The sequence below is a fragment of the Schistosoma haematobium genome, chromosome ZW, assembly GCF_000699445.3.
Source record: "Schistosoma haematobium chromosome ZW, whole genome shotgun sequence".
Taxonomy (NCBI): Eukaryota; Metazoa; Platyhelminthes; class Trematoda; order Strigeidida; family Schistosomatidae; genus Schistosoma; species Schistosoma haematobium.
The window spans coordinates 55,412,851-55,433,584 of record NC_067195.1 but is presented as its reverse complement, the minus strand read 5'-3'; the positions used below and the strand labels follow the sequence as shown (position 1 = coordinate 55,433,584).

Genomic DNA, 20,734 nt, shown 5'->3' with positions numbered 1-20,734 from the left:
TCAAAAAACTATGACATACAACCTCATCCTGATGAATACAGTTTGTTCATATTCTTGAACTTGTACAACGACTTGAAGAGATTTTTAGGAGTTCCCACATTGTTCCTCGTTGATGTTAAATATTTCGTGACATGGTTAGGGATTTAGGGTTAAGGTTTTTCTTCCTGAATGGATATCAGTTTTAATGTAATCTTGCTGTGTCATATGGATGACTGGATTTCACTCAAAAAATACAAGACGCTTTACCTCGTTGGTTCACCAGACTAACGAATGTTTTATAACCAAGGATTTAGGGTTACGAATTAAGGATAGAGTAGATTTGCCAGTTGTATATAATTAAATTAGACAAAAATTGATCATTTGGTAGGCCTAACCCTACCATTTTTACTTTTTGGTTGTAAAAATAATTTTCGCCAATTTTTTTAAAACGTTTTAAGCAGTATACAAAGGTATTTCTACTTGTCGTTATACGTGGTACTTTAATTATAAGTGAAAATTTAACAACTGCATCCTCGATTCTAATTAATGCGTTCTTGAAGTATGCTTTCAATACATATTCTAGGAGATGTTTCGATGTTTCTTAAAATGAGATCATATATGTATTCTATCACTTTCTATTCTCAGATTTTGTAAACTGTATTTGCTTGTTCAAAGATTTCCGTACTCATTTATAAAGTCAGTACTGGTTAGAATGGGTTGCTAATGGGTTACATTCTAATTCTGGAGAACAAATTAAATTCACTCTGTGATATATAGAAATATTTGAATTATAAGATGTTTTGTAATCCATGGTATTTGCATGACCTACGACTTAAGTGATTTCATGTACTTAAAAAAAATATATCCTTAGGTACTTTCTCGAAAACTAATAAGTACATAACCGAATAATATGAAATTCTCTTTCGAAAATAAAGCTGAACATGATGAAATATTACTTTTAAACGGCTTAGTTAAGAACGTTTTTCTGAATAGAACTCTTAATCCGTCTACCTACTGTAAACCTGACACATTGGAACCCATAAATAGGTTATAATTCCTCACATTTATTCAACCCTGAAATTTCACTTGTACTATATTGATTCAAAAGAGCAGCTAAACGCGTCACATCAAAATTTTAATAAAAGGAAGACAAGAATATAACAGATATTTTGAAGTAAAAATGGATATCGTCGAGGAGTGGAATCCAGGATGCGCATTTTGTCCTATTTAGAACTTGTCAGCTGAATGTATCTGCATCACAGAGTTAATGTTCACTCCAGGACTCGAACCCTGTACCGTTCGCTTCAAATGCCATCTCGTTGTCCATTTAGCAACTGAGTCCTAAATACACAAGCAAACAACATCAAGTGAATTTAGATATTTTGAAGTTTAATAAATCTCCTATGAATATTAGAAAAAATTAAGTAAACATAAAGATTTGGTATTGATGAGAAAAATTGAATAAAAGATTATGTTTGGTACTGTAGTTTCACTTTCATTCTATGGTACTACAGAAGGACAACAACGAATTTTCTGAAAGCCAAAATAAAGATAAAGCACCCTATGGGACAAATAAGAACTCTTGTAGACGCTTTAACTTGAATAAAGAAAAAAGCCCTATTTCTGCATATACACAGAGTTGAATCTACAGAATACATTGTTTATAATGGGACTTTGTTAATGTTGATAAATGTTCTTGTGAAAGTGGAACAAACTCAGAAGTACACATAAACTATATACAAATGTATCTTAAAATATCCTGTATAACTGTGCAATTCAATAATAAAATTGACAATAGTAAAACATGCGATATTCAACAATCAATATATCAATGTTAAAAATAAAAAAGAAACTATATTCAACTACAAAAATGTAAGCAATTTTGAAAATCATCATTTTTAAATGAAAACAAATCCACTTTGTATTGTTTGCTTGTATCTTCCCATTGTTGTCTAGGACTAAAATTGTTCAGTCTCTTTCTGACATATAGGACACGCATACTTGATTCCACTTCTAGCCACCATTCATCTTCGCTTATAATACTCGTCACTTTAGGCAATATCGAGGCAATCAGCACAGGATGCACATATGACAACAAGAAACTGACCAATTCCAGACCTTAACAACAATGGGAAGATTCAAGCAAACAATATCAAGAGAAATTAAACTTCACCCCACTGAACAAGTTAATGGCTATCAGGATTCAATAGCTTAGTGGATAACACAAAGGATTTTGAAGCGAACGATACTTGGTTTAAGTCCCGGAGTGAACATCAACTCTATGATGCAGTTACATTCATCTGTCGAGTCCTAAATAGGATAAAACGTGCATCCTAAATTCCACTGCTAGCCACCATCCATCATTTCTTTAAATGAAAACAATCTAGAAAATTTATAAATGATGATTCCAAATTATTTTTGATAGTAAACATTGATATAATATTTAAAATAAATTGATGACATAATAGAAATGTATTTACTGAATTGATATTTCTAATGTTACATGAAAGAATTCTGCAAAATACCTTTTTTCAATGTTTTATAAAACATGTTGACTATAAGTAGCGAAAAACGTCATGTCAATTATTTGATTTCCTTGTTTTTTTTTCTAAAACTGCACATACCATAAAAGAAATACCTAACAAAGTATAATGATTTCTTATCGTGTAACTTTTAGAAAACCAAATTATGATATATGCACACAATCTGACTGGAGTGGCTTTGCTTCGTTAATCAATCACCCTTGTAACTGTTATTATATCATCTTCAACGGTGTTTGAAATCAGAAGGCAAAGGGAAGCGGCAACTACAGTTTATTTGCAGATAGCGCAGATCACAAAGGTATAAACACATCGAGCGTATTTGAAGCGGAGAAGCGAATAAGTATATGCGAGCAAATACATAGGTACATTTATAGTCAAAGAGCATAAGGGCGCAGCAAGGCAAAGCAAAGGCTAATAATATAATTTGAGTACATATATACATGGGGAGAAGGATGAATCATCGAGTGATATTTAAGCAATCAGCATTTTAGCTAGTCTGTCATGCGATCTAGTGATCACACATGTACAAAGGAATATGAGAATTGTTACTGTTCAAATAACATAGTCTGTTAAGTAAGTTGATAAAAGGGCTTAACCAAAATTAACCATAACTGAAACTGGTTATAAAACAGTTGCTATATAACTTACTCAATGTACAATTCGATTTTTTGACCGAACTCTTAATTCAGTAGGGAAAATAATTTTATCTAATAAATGTATATACATTTAAACTTCAGATGGCATTCTTATACTAATTAAGCTTAAACATGTACAATGTAGTTCAAATTGTGCTATTCACCTTCATGAGAAATCTCAATTCATTAAATAATTAGTTATGATAGTTTAATGATTAAACTATGAGACTATGATTTATGAACGGTCTTTGAGTGATATTAAAGTGACCTTGAGAGTGTTCACCTCATAACTAGGATCAAATGAAGGTTATAAACCAGTGCGAGGAATTAGAATTATGATTTACAGTTGATGGTTAAGGTTAGAAATTAGATTTAGGGTTTTCATCACGAACTAACATCAACTAAAATGCCAAAACTCCATTTATCCGAACGTATGAGTGAATTTCGCGCCAAAATCTGAGACCTGTTATTTTTTATACGAACGTCAAGGCAGTTCTACTGTACAGAGCTGAAACTTAGAGAACTACAACAACCACCATGAAGAAGGTACGAGTATTTATAAATAGCTGTCTACGCAAGATACTCAACATCCATTGACAGGATACCATCAGTAACAGCCTTCTCTGGGAGAGAACGAACCAGCTTCCAGGTAACGAAGAAATTAGGAAAAGACGATGGAAATGGATAAGGCATACATTACGAAAATCATCAAACTGTATCACGAGGCAAGCCCTAACTTGTTATCCTGAAGGGAAGCGGAAAATTTGAAGGCCAAAGAACACATCACTTCGGGAAATAGAAGCAGATATGAAAAGGATGAATAACAACTGGGAGGAGCTAAAAGTATTGCCTAGGACAGGGTTGGTTGGAGAATGCTAGTGAGCGGCCTATGCTCCTTCACGAGAAGTAACAGGCGTAAGTAAGTAAGGTTCGTCCATAAATTATAGTTTCGCCGATTAATCTAATTCACATACAACCAGTTAGTTACAAGTACAAATTTTATTTTTTCTTTTGTCAATTAACCAATCAATTTTTTCCCCCAATAAACTACATATTTTTATATTATTTAATTATCTACGTAAAAAAGATGATTCGTCCAAACTATAACTATAAATCAACAATTTTCTAACATATGTTCAATACAGTAACATGTTTAAGATCAAAAGATGATTGTTGCCTGCTTAGATATTGTCTATTACATCTGTTATCTATAGAGACATATATGTTAGTAATAGTTTCCGTATTATTTTTTGTCTTTTATATCAATAACTGTATCTAGAATTAGATAATTTAAAAGAAAGAAGTGATTTGATATTATAAATTATAAATAATAATAATAATAATAATAATAATAATAATTAGTATTCACTATAGTCTTCGTATACATTTTACTAGTAAGAAAGATATCATTTCAGAATAAAAATCTTGTTTGACTGAATAAAACATGCTGAAGTATTCCTGTGGTGAACATTTTACCACTAGCAGCTATCCATCATTGCTTATAAAGCTTGTGACTTTAGGCAATATCGTGACAGTTCACACAAAGGATGCATATATGCTAACAAGAAACTGATCAATTGTAGTCTTTAATAACAATGGGAACATACAAGTAAACAACATCAAGTGAATTTGTATAGATAAGCTGTAATCAATTAAGCAATGATGGATACTAGCTAGCAGTGGAATCCAGGATGCGCGTTTCGCCTTATTTGGGGCTCATCCACTCAGTAGCTAAGTGGATAACGCGATGGCGTTTGAAGAGAATGGTACTGGGTTCGAGTCCCAGAGTGAACATCAACTCTGAGATTCAGGTACATCCAGCTGACGAGTCCCAAATAGGACGAGATGCACGTCCTGGATTCCACTGCTAGCCACTATCCATCATTGATTACAAAAAGCTTGTGAATTAAGGCAACATCAAGGCATACACACAGTATGCAGATATGCCGATAACAGACTAATCAATTGCAGTCTTAAACCTCAATGGGAAGATACAAGCCAAACAATACCAAGTGAATGTACTCAATTAAGTATTCGCTAAGTCAGGAGTTCCGTGTTGATATGGAATATATACTTTGCTTAAATTAGACTAACTTTAATGAAATTTGTGATTGTTACTAAATTCTTCATTTTTTCTCGGTTTAAAGCTCAATTTAGAATTATTATGCATTTGAGTTACTTGACTATACATCAAGAAATGTTTATTTTCTATATGCATAATTGATTTAAACAGATAAGTATGTTCGAAAACCTAACATGATAAACTGTAATTCATTTTGTATTGTTTGTTTAAATCTTCCCATTAGTGTTTAGGATGAAAAGCGTGTCCTAGATTCCATTGCAAGTCACCATCAATGATAAACTTTGGGTTCAGTTTGTCGTTTTCTTGTTTTCTTTGGTCCAATAAATAATTATCATTCCACATAGTTTGTTTAGTTTCATGTACAAAATGTGTCGAATAAATGTCGTTTACTTTAACCTTATAATTTATTTATTTATTTGAACACATATATTGATACAAAGGGGAACAGAATACACATGCACCACAGAAGTCACTTGGTTTATGTGTGGGTTGTGATACTGCCCGGATGCCCAGACTGAAGTAGGTGGTTTTCTCACGCAGCTACACCCGGAGCCTTAGACCTAAAGGTCTGATCCACAAGGCGGTAGAGAAACGTCAGGAAATGCGGTCCTTTGGTAGCCGGTGACTAATAATTGGTTCACACGCCATTTATTACCTTAGAATCCTGAAGCCCATGTTCACTATTAGCTTGGAACCAGGGTTTTCCAACTCCCCTAGGCGAACCCCCCGTGTCCACAAACTCGGTTAAAGCGCCGAACATTCACTCTTCTTTCTCTCAATTTCGTAAACAACAGCTCCGCCACGTTAAGGCGGTGAGCAGAACTTCCCTGGACTTCCCCACCCTCGAACGTACCAGGGCATTTGGAAACTGCCATGTAATAAGAACAATTAAATGCATAATCAATGTCTACAACTATGATTTTTTACTTATGTATTTGATAAAACAATTAAAGTATAAGACCGTGAAATAAAAAGTGTGAAAATATCATTTAGTTAGATAACCGAAATAGATACAGCACACAACTATCCATAATTAACTGTAATGCTTTGATTAGTAAAGTTTTTAACAAAAATTGATAGATCCTGGGTTTGAATCCCGCAAGGCGGGATCGTGGATGTGCACTGCTTAGGAGTCCCACAGTAGAACGAAACGGCTGTCCAATGCTTCCAGGTTTTTCATGGTGGTCTAGCTTCAATTGACTCATGATCTCAACTATTGAAAAAACTAATGAGTCGAAATGTAGACTACAACATAGACTAAAAAAATGTTCAACATCAAATAACTTTCTAATAAATAGATTTTAACAGTTTATAAAGTAGTCAATTTCATAATTACAAATCAAGTGTCATATCTTTTTTTATTGTTAACATAGTACACTGTATTAAATAAAAATCATGTAATAAGTGATTTTTTGTAGAGTTTTCCCTCTGTATTTCATAAATGAAATATTTTTTTTCTCAGTAGTCACTAACGCATTCAGAGTCATAGCTTGCTACAACAATTCATTGAAAGTAAAGCTGTTTTTATTTGAAAAGGATTTATACTGTTTCCAAGTGTATACTCACTATTTGACAGTAGTACATCAATACGATCTTACACGTTAGATATGGGAATAAATTTCTCATTTACCATAAAATTAGAAAAACAAATTTAAAATTGGCTGTAATGATTGATTTGTGTTATTTCTGACATGTAAGTTTGCTTTTATGGTTATCAAAGAAAAATGAATATCTTTATAGCTTGGATTCTCATAGTTTGGAATAAACATTTCATGGACTTGATTGATAGTCTATTAAAATTGTGTATTTATGACATACAATAAAGGTAGCATACATATTTTGGTGATTTCCATTCAGTGATAATTGCAAATGTTTTTGAGTTGGCTAGTTTCTAAACGTACAATGCTTCATTGATTCATTATCGTTGAAATATACATTCTTAATCCGTTATGAATAAGGTTCTTCAGATATCATTTTATTGCAATTTCGACAAGCTTTTATTCACCTATTACATCTCTAAGATGATTGATCGAATACTTTAAAAAAATAGTGACTGTAAAAGGACCTTATTAACTAACTGCTATCATTTTTAATTTAAAGTTCCTGGAAAAATAAATTAGTATTGTAGTTAGGTCTCAATTTACTCGTAAAAAAATGTTGAACATGCTTTTTCTAACCTATGAAAAATGACTTTATAACAGAATAGTGTTTGAAATCTTCAAATGAGATAGAATTCAGAATTTTATGTCTTACACGTAACAAGAAACATGTGGACTTTTGAATTGAAATATAATGCACTCTTCATCTCTCACTCTCGGTGAAATTCTTCTCACTGATAGAATAGATAAATTCTAACTATGTACAAAACTGAAAACTTCAAATCTACGATAAAATTGTTAACTAGTTTTCATTCAGCTTCCATCACTTTCTAAATAATAGTAGTTTCTGAAGAAAAATAAGAATTGAGCATTATTTTGGGAAACATTTGACCCTAATAATTAGGATATGAATATATATATATATATATTTCCTATTCATAAAGGAACTATATACATGTCTAAATGATTTATTACGTTTATACAATCATTAATAAAGTTATGAAGATTTTTTGAGATATGCTACTTTTCTGAAACGAATATGAACATTTTTGTAAGCGATGATGGATAGTGGCTAGCAGTGGAATCCAGGACGTGCGTTTCGTCCTATTTGGGACTCGTCAGCTGGATGTACCTGAATCTCAGAGTTGATGTTCACTCTGGGACTCGAACCCAGTACCATTCTCTTCAAACGCCATCGCGTTGTTCAATTAGCTACTGAGTCCTGACAACCACTTGCTTGTGCAATGGGGTGAATTTAAATTCACTTGGTATTATTTGGCTTGTATCTTCCTATGTTACTTAAAACTGCAATTGATTAGTCTGTTATCGGCACATGTGCATACTGTGTATATGCCTCGATATTGCCTTAATTCACAAGCTTTTTGTAAGCAATGATGGATATTGGCTAGCAGTGGAATCCAGGACGTGCGTTTCGTCCTATTTGAACATTGTTGAACTCTAAAATCATTTAGTCAATAAAGTTGTTTTTTCTTTTTTTTTTTTTCAATATAAATAGTCTTCCAAATTTACCTAATTAATCAGTTATTATTTGATTTTTCATTTATGTAATTTGTGTTATGTTGATTGTAGATTAAAATTTATTGCGAAGAAATGTCAAATGATATTGAATGTTACCATAAGCAACTATTTCTGTTGTGATTTTTTTTAAACTGTTAAATTATTTTACGCCTGAAATTTCTCCTTCATTAAATATATTAATAGGTGTTAGGTAATCTGTTTCTATCTGTTAATCATTTAATAATTGTAAATTTAAATGAATTAACAGTATAGGGGTTGTGGAGATTAATACGTTTTTGATTGATGTTAGACATCAATTGGTTCATGATCTCAATAAATGAATTAAAATATATGAAATTGGTTAGTTACTAATAATAATTGTTATGTCCCGATAAGCATAATGAATGGTAACTTTGGGATCTATTGATGGACCAATACTAAACGTATATTTCTATTGTATAATTAATCAGTACCTAAACTATGCATATTCATATTCCCTTTATTATAAGCCTTATTTTGATACATATACTATTATTATACGTTTTACCATTCTTGAATTATACCCAGTATATTAATTACTACCTCCCTCATTCACAGCCACATCTGGCTAATTCTTGTACAAATGTTGTTTCTTATTTTATTGGTACGTTGTGGTCTGTTTGATTGGTATATAAACTCAGTATGTTTGAAATATAATGATTCATATTACAGAGGGTGAGACTGGTGTTCTGGACTTAATTGGCTGGGCTAGACAGGGAAGCAGGACTAATCAGAACTCTAGGCTGCTCGCACGTGTTTTGCTCATCCTTGGTCCGGTGGATAATTCACTGCTCTCAAATCGGAGGTCACAAGTTATAACATATTCTGGTTAGAAATTATAAGCCACAACTGATGTTACGTATTATATCAACAACATCATGAGTTTTATTTCATTTTTTTGTTGTTTTTGCCAATATTTAGCATATGATTTGTATACATTGAACATATACACTCTATTTTCATATTTATCCAATTAATAGACTTGTAGAAGACTACTTTTTAAATCATAATTTAATCAAGTAATCATATATATTAATTGACAGAATTGTTTATTTAGTTGGTTGTTTTCTTGTCACTAAACTGAATTGATACCGGGTTTTTGTTTTCTTTTTGAGTATTAAATAATTGTTTTAACTACACTATATGTTTTCATTAAGATATGTTTTTATAACTAAGTTGTATGTTGACCAAAATTACTTTTGTCTATATTTGTGAGCGCAAAATTGTTTATTGGAAGAACATTCCCATATTTTTGATTGAGATCATGAACCGATTGATGTTAGACCACCACAACTGAAAACCTGGAAGCACTGGACGGCCGTTTCGTCCTATTGTGGGACTCCTCAGTAGTACGCATCCACGATCCCGCTCGCAGGATTCGAACCCAGGGCCTTCGGTCTAGACTGCGAACGCTTAACCAACTGGACCACTGGCTCAGTGGTCCACAGCCCCTGTACTAATTCTCATATTTTTTGTTTAGATGATAATTGACTGTTTGACTGTTTCTTTTCGTTTCGTATCATGTTTTGATTTCTATGGAATATATAAAAACTTACTTTGTAAAATTGATTAGTTTGACGGTTTTTATTGCATTTGATAAATAGAATCAATTATACTGTTTGATTTACCGGTGATTGTTGCTTAACTGTATAAAGAGAGAAATTATTATGTGTAGCTTAATTATTTGTATGTTGTGCTTTAGAAAAACGCATGATAAATAGTTTTCTCACAATTGGATAAAGATATTTTAGCAAAAACTGTTCATATACTTTGAATATGGTTTGTAAAATGTATTTAGTCATAGTTAAGTATTTTAAAATTGTTTAGATCATTTGTAATTTGTAGGATTAATCATTTTTAATATTAACACATCGGGGAATGGTTAGCCGGATTGAAAAGACAATACACAGCATAGCTGAGTAGAAATAGAAGTGAACGAAGAATGGCACTTTCTTGATGTCTGGTTGAAAATAAGATCAGACAGCTCTTTGCAGAAGTCTATGTATAAGAAACTGACCTAGAATGATAAGTATACAAATTTCCACTCAGTAGACAAGTATGTTCTAATGACACAATAGATTACGAACTAATTCAACATTGACAAATATTCATCAAAAATGCTCATCCACCTAGATTCTTCTATAGGAACTTAACACTAAGAAAACATCCTGAAAAAGCACCATCAGTTTGAAAGAAAATACTTTATGAACATTGAATTTAAAGGAGATAATACTGCTAAACTTCTAAATAAACACATTTCAAAATCCCTGGATAAAACCTCCTATTCATCTAAACCCCGTATTGTTTTCTCAAGCTGGACTATCATTCATGGATGTGTTAAAGGTAAACTTTGGCTTTTAGCAACATCGATGTGTGGGACAGGTTACATCGGTCTCACAAACTGATTATTTTCTAATATTTATTAATATCATTTATTATCATTACCATTATTAAAAAGTTCAAACTTATTGTAGACTGAAAATAAGCGTTTTTGCTAACTTGTTTATTTACACAGGAAAAAAATGAAATAAATACAGTAAAATAAAACATTTGCATGTGCTGTAAGTTACAAAACCATGAATATTTGATTTACTTTGTTATTATAATTAGATTTCTTTATTTTTCTTTACATGAAAATGATCATTTTCAATGAGTTGTATCTTTTGTATTGTCAGACTTATTCGGATTTATCTTTGATTGAGAACATGAACCGATTGATGATAGACCACCTTTGGAAACCTAGAGGCATCAGACGGCCGTTTCGTCCTATTGTAGGACTCCTAAGTAGTGCACATCCACGATCCCGCTCGCGGAATTCGAACCCAGGGTCTTCAGTCTCGTGCGTGAACGCTTAACCTACTGGACCACTCAGCCGACAGCCAATAGTGTTAGTGTCTTCCAGGTGTTAGTGCTTCCAGGTTTTCAATGGTGGTCTAACATCAATAGGTTCATGATCTCAATCAAAAACTTAATAATCTCCACAACCCATATACTGATTATTCAGATTTAGGTTGATTAGAGAACTTTTTTTGTATATTTCCATGACATGAATACATTAAACTTTGTAATGAAATATTTCTTTCAACATTAATAAATTTTCATTTTTAAAAAGAAATTTGTTTTGTGTAACCATGAAATAGTTATCATCAATGTCTAGGGTAACTTACTCACCTACAAAAGACACTGAATAATATAATTCTACATTTCTGTTCGACTAAGATTTAAAATGTGAATCAATGGATTTCAACTCACTGCTCACAGAACAATGAGCTTGCCGTGAGATCATATAATCCTGAGTTTGATTCTTTAAACGTTTATCTGTTTAGATTGCTGTGATATTCCATACTAATGATGAAACGACTTTTCTATTAATAATTGTTCGTAAACCAAACATTTGTAGTAGAATATCGCCTTGTTAACATATATAGAACATTTAAGACTGCTTAAAGCTTTTTATGGTCACTTTCTGGGTTAAGTTAGACTCAATAATTTAAGTCTTATTAAAATAACAAAAATTATTCTTTACTTATAACATTTCCAAAGCTTTATTAAAATAATGAGGAAAGGTATGCTACAACCGACAGATAGTTTCAAAACATGATTTAATTGTAGACAATGAATAAACCATAGAGTACATAGATTACATCGTTTATCTACAAACATAAAATCTCTCCCATTTTTAACTCCGTTATCTAATGACATCATAGACTTTATCTCTAAACTTCCCATCTGTGTTGTATTTTTAATTCACCTTCAAAATAAGTCTGAAATCTTGAAAGTATAGAGTAATAAATATTTGTATAAGCTGGCTGCTTTGAAGGTTGATCTTTTTTATTATTTCTATTCGCTATGGCGATAATTGTTTTTCATATGATGTTTACACAGCGGTAAAAATATACTTGCATTTAGAATGAATTGAATATCCAGATTTAAGATTTATCAGGGTGAAAGATATTTTTAGCTTGTAAAAACATTATGGAGAAGTTATTCAGTAAATCAGATAACGAGTAGAATAGTGATAAAGTTTACAGATTTATCTAGGAAATAAATGAAAACAAATTCTTTACAGAATAAATAGCAAATGCATGTTGAATTATGTAGGACAGAATTGCTAATGAAAGAAAGGTAATTTTAAGATTGTTTATTTATTAGGTAACCAGAGTAAAGAAAAACAAACGTTCCCGGGATTATAAATCTGTGAATTCTTGTGATTTTTGCTTTCTGTCGAAGCATGAAATTTAATGGAATTGCACAAATACATCGACAATCTCTACATCAGTTTGATGTTCAAAGTCAATTATGCATAAATGGGAGGAACATCTTGATAATATTGTCATTCTAAACAAACATTACGAGTGATGAGGGATGCTTGTGATCATAGATCAATTGTAAGTATTTCTTCGAAGGGCAGCAAAATCTGTGATGACTTTAAGAATTGATTTCGGCAGATGGTGTTTGTACCACAAAATTATCATTGACTATTTAGGTTTGATGTTTTTCTCAGTGTATTCCTTAACTTGTGATTTCTAAACTTCAATTACAATCAAGTTTGTTTAAGAAACCGTTGATAATTTAGCCTTAAATTTTCTTTTACTTCTACATGACAACACAATCAAAATTACTCTATAAAATAACATACAATATTATTGAAAATAGATAATACACTTTAGTGATGCATATTTAGTTTGGTGTGAATATGTCATAAAAATATCACTGTATTTAAAAAACATGGAAACGAACTTTGAAAAAAGAATACTAGACGATTTCATAGAAAATTCAATACAAAAAAAACTAATAGATGGGTGACAAAAAGAATAAAAATTATGTCAACTGGTTTCCAAATCTTTACTGTCAGTTTAGAAAATCTTGAAACTAGAAGATAACCAGTTTGACAATTATATTTAACTATAATCATAATCGTTTGAACGAGAACACAGGTGTCAGGTTCCAGGTTTTCCACTTCTGAATAGTGTTACATACTGTAGTGAACGAGAACACAAATGGGAACAATCAAATATATTTGAATACAAAATTAAAGAATATCTTAGTAAAATCTGAGAACCATACAGTAAATAATTCATTTGCAAAATATCCGTCAATCCTCTCAGACTTCATTGTTTCTTCGTTTTCACACCAATCATTCTCTGTTTCCGTTCTCTTTTCTTTGATCTTCTCAACCGTTAACCACCACGTATTTCACCTTCGATTGATGAAACATACCTCTTATATCTATCGATATCAGTAGCACACACCACAATACTGATTATATCTGTTCACATAAGTAGCATACACCACAATAATACTTTTAAGTAGTAAGGTTCATATTCAATAACTAATCGAAATTCATATAAATTTCAATTTTTTTTAAAAATATTTTAATAATACTCTATGAAACTATATCTATTCTTGGCAAGTCTTATTTCATTAATATAAGAAATATTTTTACAAAATATTTTAATAGTTGACATCATGAATCAACTAAAGTGAGACTGTAGTGATCTACTTTTATCAAGAGAACGCGATTGGTTTAATGGAAACAATTATTATTATTATAACCAATTGTACCAGTGATTGTTTTACTGTATTTGTTTATTTAACTTTACGAAAGACATATATTCTTCCGTTGATTGTGACCTTGCACGGATTCGGTTACGCTCAGTAACCGCAACTGTACTCCTTTGGCACGATCTTGGTATTCTTTCGATACCACGAGATCGCCAACAAATATATCTAGCTACAACCTTCAATCGCCTTTTGATATCTGGTACGCAACATTCTTGTAGTGGTGATCACAGTTAACCGCAACTTGACGCCACACTTAAAGACCATCATGGAAAACCTGGTAGCATTTGACATCCGTTTCATTTTATTATTGAACTCCTCAACAAAACGCATCTATGATCCCGCCTCGCAAAATTCGAACCTAAGATCAATTATTAATAAGATTATCGAAGTAAATTGGTTGGTAATGAATCATCGCGATATGTGTTAACAACCAAGTTATCTAAAGTAGATGGTGTATAATTAAAAAGAAGATTCGATTAAATAAGTCGGAAAGAAAATAAGATTTCTAATATTTTTATCTTATAAATAAATATTGTATCAATCAATATTATTCAGTTATCACTATCTCTTAATGTTCAATTTAATTGAGTTCTCATTTTCCATTATAATAAATCTTTTTTTCTTCTGGGACATTTACATAACAACCTTTTTGCTAAATAATATTTGAAACCTCCATGCAAATGAATAATCATGTAAATGTCTCATTGTTATGAATATGAATATACATAAACAACTCGATCTAATCTTTCAATAATATTTAATGATAAAGTTTATTACTTAAATAGTTTATATAAGTAGTATTTTTATAGATATTTTCTTCATAAATATATATCACTATGACATAGATGAATAAAGAATATCAGATGGGTTTTGTGGATATCATAGTAATTTCAGTCGTTAAGATCATGAGTCAGTTGAAGTTAGACCACCATGGAAAACCTGGAAGCACTGGACGGCCGTTTCATCCTATTGTGGGGCTCCACAGCAGTGCGCATCCACGACCTCGCCCCCTGCGAGATTCGAACCTAGGACATACTGGTTTCGCGCGCCAGCACTTAACCACTAGACCACTGAACCGGCCGGCATCCAACGGTGTTAAAGAATAACTATACATTTATAAAACTAAATTTTATCAAATCTAATACATTTAGTATAATTTACATTCACATTTGTCATTAAGAAAGACTAAATATTTTCTTTTACTTACATGAGAAAAAGAAAATACATTTTTGCTACTACATAACATGATGTTTAAAGAAACTGTATGTAACCATATATATTAACCTTGAACTTTAGTTTAGATTACATCTTCCATTCGTTAAAAGGTTCATTTTAATTGTGTGTTTTTAAACACTAAAAGCATTTCTATTTACTTAGTACTTTATATGATTTTTAGTTAACATTTAACTACAAACAAGTATTATGATTAGGTATAATCTATACTTATATTGTAAGATTATAATCAACATTCTGTCAATTCTTCAAGTTATTTATGTTTTATCTAAATACTAAATAATAATCTTTGTTTTGGTTGTTCTGTTTTCTATAGATTCGTCTATTTAATTGGACATTTACACATTCCAACTCTCTCTCTCCCTCTTTCTCTCTCTATGTATATATATGGATAGGATACTAATTGTAGTTTCTAAAATTAACATATCCAATGATAATTCAACGGTATTTTTTTGGTTCAGTTATATTATAGAAACTAATCTGTTGATTTATCGTTTCTTTTGTTTAAATTGTCAATTTTAACTAGTGATTTGTTATAACATTCAGTTACTAAAGGTTAAAATGAAATAGGAATAGTTGTATGCAATGTATAGAATGTAATTAAATCATAGAAATCTATTAGGAAACAATTAAATTATGTAATATCGTTATTTTATTTTCTTCTAGATTTGTATTCACTTAAAGTTGTTTTTTTAAATAGTTTCGATGGAGGTAAAAACATTATAGATTTTTTTTCAAATGACCAAAGTAAATTATCTGAGTAAAAATTGAAATACAGTTCATAAAATATGGTAAATTTCCTATTAATAGTTTCCATGCAAAAACTATCAAATGTTTGGATACGGATGTAAATGTTAATTTTGAGAATCACTTTTTTTGATAATCCTTAGGTATAAAATAAGTGTAATATCAAGTGTGGATTATGTATTATCAACTTTGATATGCATGACATCTTTATTATTCAGAGTTGTTCGTATTTATTTAGTATTTGATTGAATGGGTCAGTTCTACTCTTAAAACATATACTAGCTTGTATAAATTGTGTGTTATTTAACGAGTCAGTATAAAAGAAGTCATAGTGCTTCAAAAAATCATTCTGATATTCAGTAGTATATAAAAAATATTCTTCTATTTGTTGGTTTTTAGAAGCTAGTTTATTCAGTAAATACAGTTCATCTCTCACAGACAATGACTAAAAAACCATTACAATTGAAACTGAAGAAGTATCGACAGTTGAACGTTGTTGCCTACTGTTTTAAATTCCATTGATCCTTTGATTTGACCTGAAAGTAAATAATACGATCCTTCACAGAAGACTTATTGATTGACAAAATTGTTGATCAGTACTTCCTTAAGTTTTTATTAAGTTTTCAACTGATGTTACTTTATAATCGAAATCATCTTTAAATGATGTATGAAATATTTATCCCAATAACAGATAAAGGTACCAAGAAAGAACTAATATTAGTACTAATAGTTAGGAGCATTTTGTGTATACAAGTAAGAAGTTTATTGAAATTTTCCTTGCAGCGTTTACTAAACGAAGCATAACAATATTATAATTAACAATTTGAATACTAATGCACCATTATTACGCAGAGTTAATAACTAACCAATAATTTAGGGATTTAGTTTCGTCTAGTATTTAACAAGAGATTTTATTATAATAATCTTCTTTTGTTTAATTGTTTTTATAAATAACGTCAGTTTACAAACTTGATTTCATTGGTAGGCATAAGTAAGTTAGGTAAGTATACAAAAGAGAAGTTAAAGTCACAATAATTAAGACTAATACCCATTTGTAATTTAACAAAGAAATTCTTTAAAGATTTTGTTATGATTTATGTTTTTCACGAACTGAAGTTAGTTAAAGTATCATGGAAAATCGAAAATCTCACAAAACAACAGTTTCGCAATGAGTTAGAGCTCATCAACAGTTTACATGTTTTATCACACATGAATTTGGGCGTAAAACTTTCAGCTCATGTAGCGAACTAAGGACGTTTGAGCAACCAAATATGTGTTAACTAGAGTTTATTATTTTCTTTGATTAAAATTACTTACTTACTTACGCCTGTTACTCCTCGTGAAGGAGCATAGGCCGCTCACCAGCATTCTCCATCCAACCCTGTCCTGGGCGATCCTTTCCAGATGTTATTCTTCTTTTTCATATCTGCCTCTATTTCCCGAAGTAATGTCTTCTTTGACCTTCCGCTTTTCCACTTCTCTTCAAGATTCCAAGTTAAGGCTTGCCTCGTGATGCAGTTTGATGATTTCCATAATATATGTCTTATCCATTTCCATCGTCTTTTCCTAATTTCCTCTTCAGCTGGAAGCTGGTATGTTCTCTCCCAGAGAAGGCTGTTGCATAAAAGAAGTCACATTTAGTCAAATAAATTGCTCTGTTGTATGACCTTTCTTAATTCTAAGACGGATTTGCATAAACCCTACACGTTTTGACAGAATTGATAATCTTTCACCTTGTCTTGATATGTGTTTATTGATCCTTGCCCCCGTCACAAATAATATTGATAGATAGGGATAAAGGTCTCTAGGATAACTCTATTATTGTGCACTAGGAAGAAATTTAAATAAGTGTCTTGTTTATCTCTAGTTTAAAGGTTGGAGGACATAGAAGCAATTAGAACGTAAAACATAATTTTTATCGTGCTTCTGCACTTTATAAACAATTTTAGAGTGCTTTCAACAAGCCATTTTGTTATAAACTGATGTCCGGCCGATTGCTCACTATTTTATTTGTAACATGTTCACAAATCACTGCATTATTAGTTAAGTATGAATCAGGTAGCTCTGCTTAGATTAACAATTTTTTCTGGGGACTTCTGTTACTGACCAAACTAAACGAGGTTATTGAAATTCAAACTGAATTTCAAGTGATCGCATGTTAAGTACGTAAATCAACAAGCCATCATTTTTCATTATATACGAGATACTGAATACTATCGTGTTAAACTCAGTACATTGTTTGGGATTATACATACATATATCTGTCTATTAATCTTTCTGTGAACTAACATATTCTTCCCATTTTTTTTCTCTATATTAGGTTTTCCCTGTGTAATTTCACTTATCTCATTTGTGCTTGTCCACCTATATGGATTATTGAATTACATCATATGGATCAAGTGAATAATGCATCTGCTCTATTTGAGCTAATGACAACCAAAAATCATACTCCAATTATTACAGTTCCAGCATGGATAAATAAAGCACCATCAGTAATATCACGTGAAAATGTATGTATCAATATTAAATCTTCTTTTATTTTTGTTTACTGATAGTGATGAGATATACACAAATCTTTTAAGAATCATAAGTTGTTTAAATCGACAATGAAACTCAGTAAATTAGCATAGATAAGTTTACACAATTTTATACAACACATTTCGTGTGCTGATACTGAATGGCTTGTTAAACTGAGGTAGATGGTAAGTGTTAGAACATATAATGAATGTTTCAGACAATAAATCAATTCTTAGTCAATTAAAATAACAAGGATCAATCTAGATATATTAGATTATTTGTTAACCTAATCATGCGAACAAACTCTTTCACTTGATATTACTTTAACAGAAAGTAAGTATTTGAGATAGTAGTATTTCATTAATGTTTCATCTCAGAAATTCACTTAGTCATGATATACATGTGTTTATATAAATGATAATATTAGAATAGTGATTTATAGAAATTGTTCAATTCGACGTTTATTTTGAACAACTATTTCGGAAAGCCTTTAAACACTTCAATAGCCCATATAAATAAGTTCACACGGAGTTAAATTTTAATATATTTCTCATTGAAACCTGATTTTATCAGTTGTTCCGTTGATGAATTTATAAACAAGTTCAGTTAACCGCTGTGTTTCGAATAATCATGTTTATGAATTGGGAATTGAGACAAAAATAAGCAAAAAACTTATGTTATAAATTCATTTAGGAGACGCGGAAAAACTGTAAACAGTTGCCTTAAGCAATTCATTCAGATTTATGTTTCTTTTTTTCCCAACACAAAGATCTTAATAAAAAGATTGATTGCTATAAGTAACAATTATTTATTTTGAAATTAAACTATACTAAACATACTACTGTTTATAAGAAATAAGTTAACTAATTAACTTCTATTTAAATATAGATATTATTTCATCACAGATTATTTTGTTGAACTTATCATAAACTGCAGGATATTTTGAAAATGAAAAATAAATAAATAAATAAAAATACATTTGTTGACATGCATAAATATAGAAAAACAATTTATCATGTATTAATGGTAAAGGTTAAAAGTACATTAAGGTAGTGTTGAATAATTACATTTGAAAGAACAAAGAAAATCAGGTCAGAGTTAATTTATTTATATATATATATATATATATATATATATATATATATATATATATATATATATATAAGAGAGAGAGCTGTAACTAATAGACAAGGAATTAATCAGATATTTCATGGTTAGTTGTAAGAGTTTTATAATTTACTTATATTGAATAAATATATTATCAGAAAGGGTTTTGTGGAGATTTTTTTTTAGAAATTTCAATAGTTGAAATCCTGAGTTAATTAGAGCTAGACCATCATAAAAAAACCTGGAAGCACTGAAAGGCTGTTTCGTCCCAGTATGAGACTCCTCAGCAGTGCGTATCCATGATCCCGCCCCCTGAGAGATTCGAAATCAGGACCTATCAGTCTCGCGAGTCAGCATTCGAGGGTCATTTTTTCATTGAGGATAGAAGATGAATCTTTTAGTTTATTTCAACATGTGCCGAAATTTTATGTATCCACCACATAATCTAGATTTAACTAGCGAAGTTGTAATAAAAACCAGAGATGACCAAATATATTATGAGGAAATTTCACTAATCAGCTTGTTTGAATTAGAAAAATACAGTCTATAAATATCATGTAAAAAACTGGATTTGGTTGAAATGATCACGTCAACATCAATATGTTTTAATTCAATTAGAAATATACTAATAACGAGCTAAAAAACGGCAATATATAAATGCTGCTGTATATAATATAGTGTATGTGTAACTAGATTATCTCATGTTATATAATTCATATGGTCTAATCATAGTTACACACAAATACGAATAACTGACTCAAAACCCTTAGTTAGTGGAAATCAGAAGATAAAATGCCTAGTTAGCGAAAAAATGATTCGTTTTGTACAACAAAATGACATGGTTAAATACAGCATATTTAATAGAGAATAAATTGGATTGAAATTCATTTGTAATTTAATTTATTACTGTATTAAGATTTTATGGGTAATTTAGGAATCAATATATTTGACGCCTTACAATCAGACCCATTTATTTGAACATCATATCATACACATGTACTAAGAACCATTAACATGACAAGAGGTTATCAACAGCTCAATTCTATATTTTATGTGAATGTTTTGCTTTTACTAACCAACTGATATCAATTGAATTACACTGTATAACCACAGTTGAATAGTAAAGTTAGGTTGCTTAAAACACATAGTTTTCCGTACACGTGATATCCA

General features: G+C 30.8%; 1 protein-coding gene across 1 annotated transcript in view; it reads left to right on the top strand.

Moving 5' to 3' along the window:
- Positions 1-20,734, top strand: part of MS3_00010427 (uncharacterized protein) — a gene marked incomplete at its 5' end in the record, with an annotated part of 42,069 nt that overhangs the window by 2,013 nt on the left and 19,322 nt on the right. Inside the window, one exon of the mRNA XM_051218792.1 lies at positions 18,261-18,450. Within this exon, the coding sequence (XP_051071910.1) occupies positions 18,261-18,450 (190 nt within the window). The remainder of the gene's footprint in view (positions 1-18,260; positions 18,451-20,734) is intronic.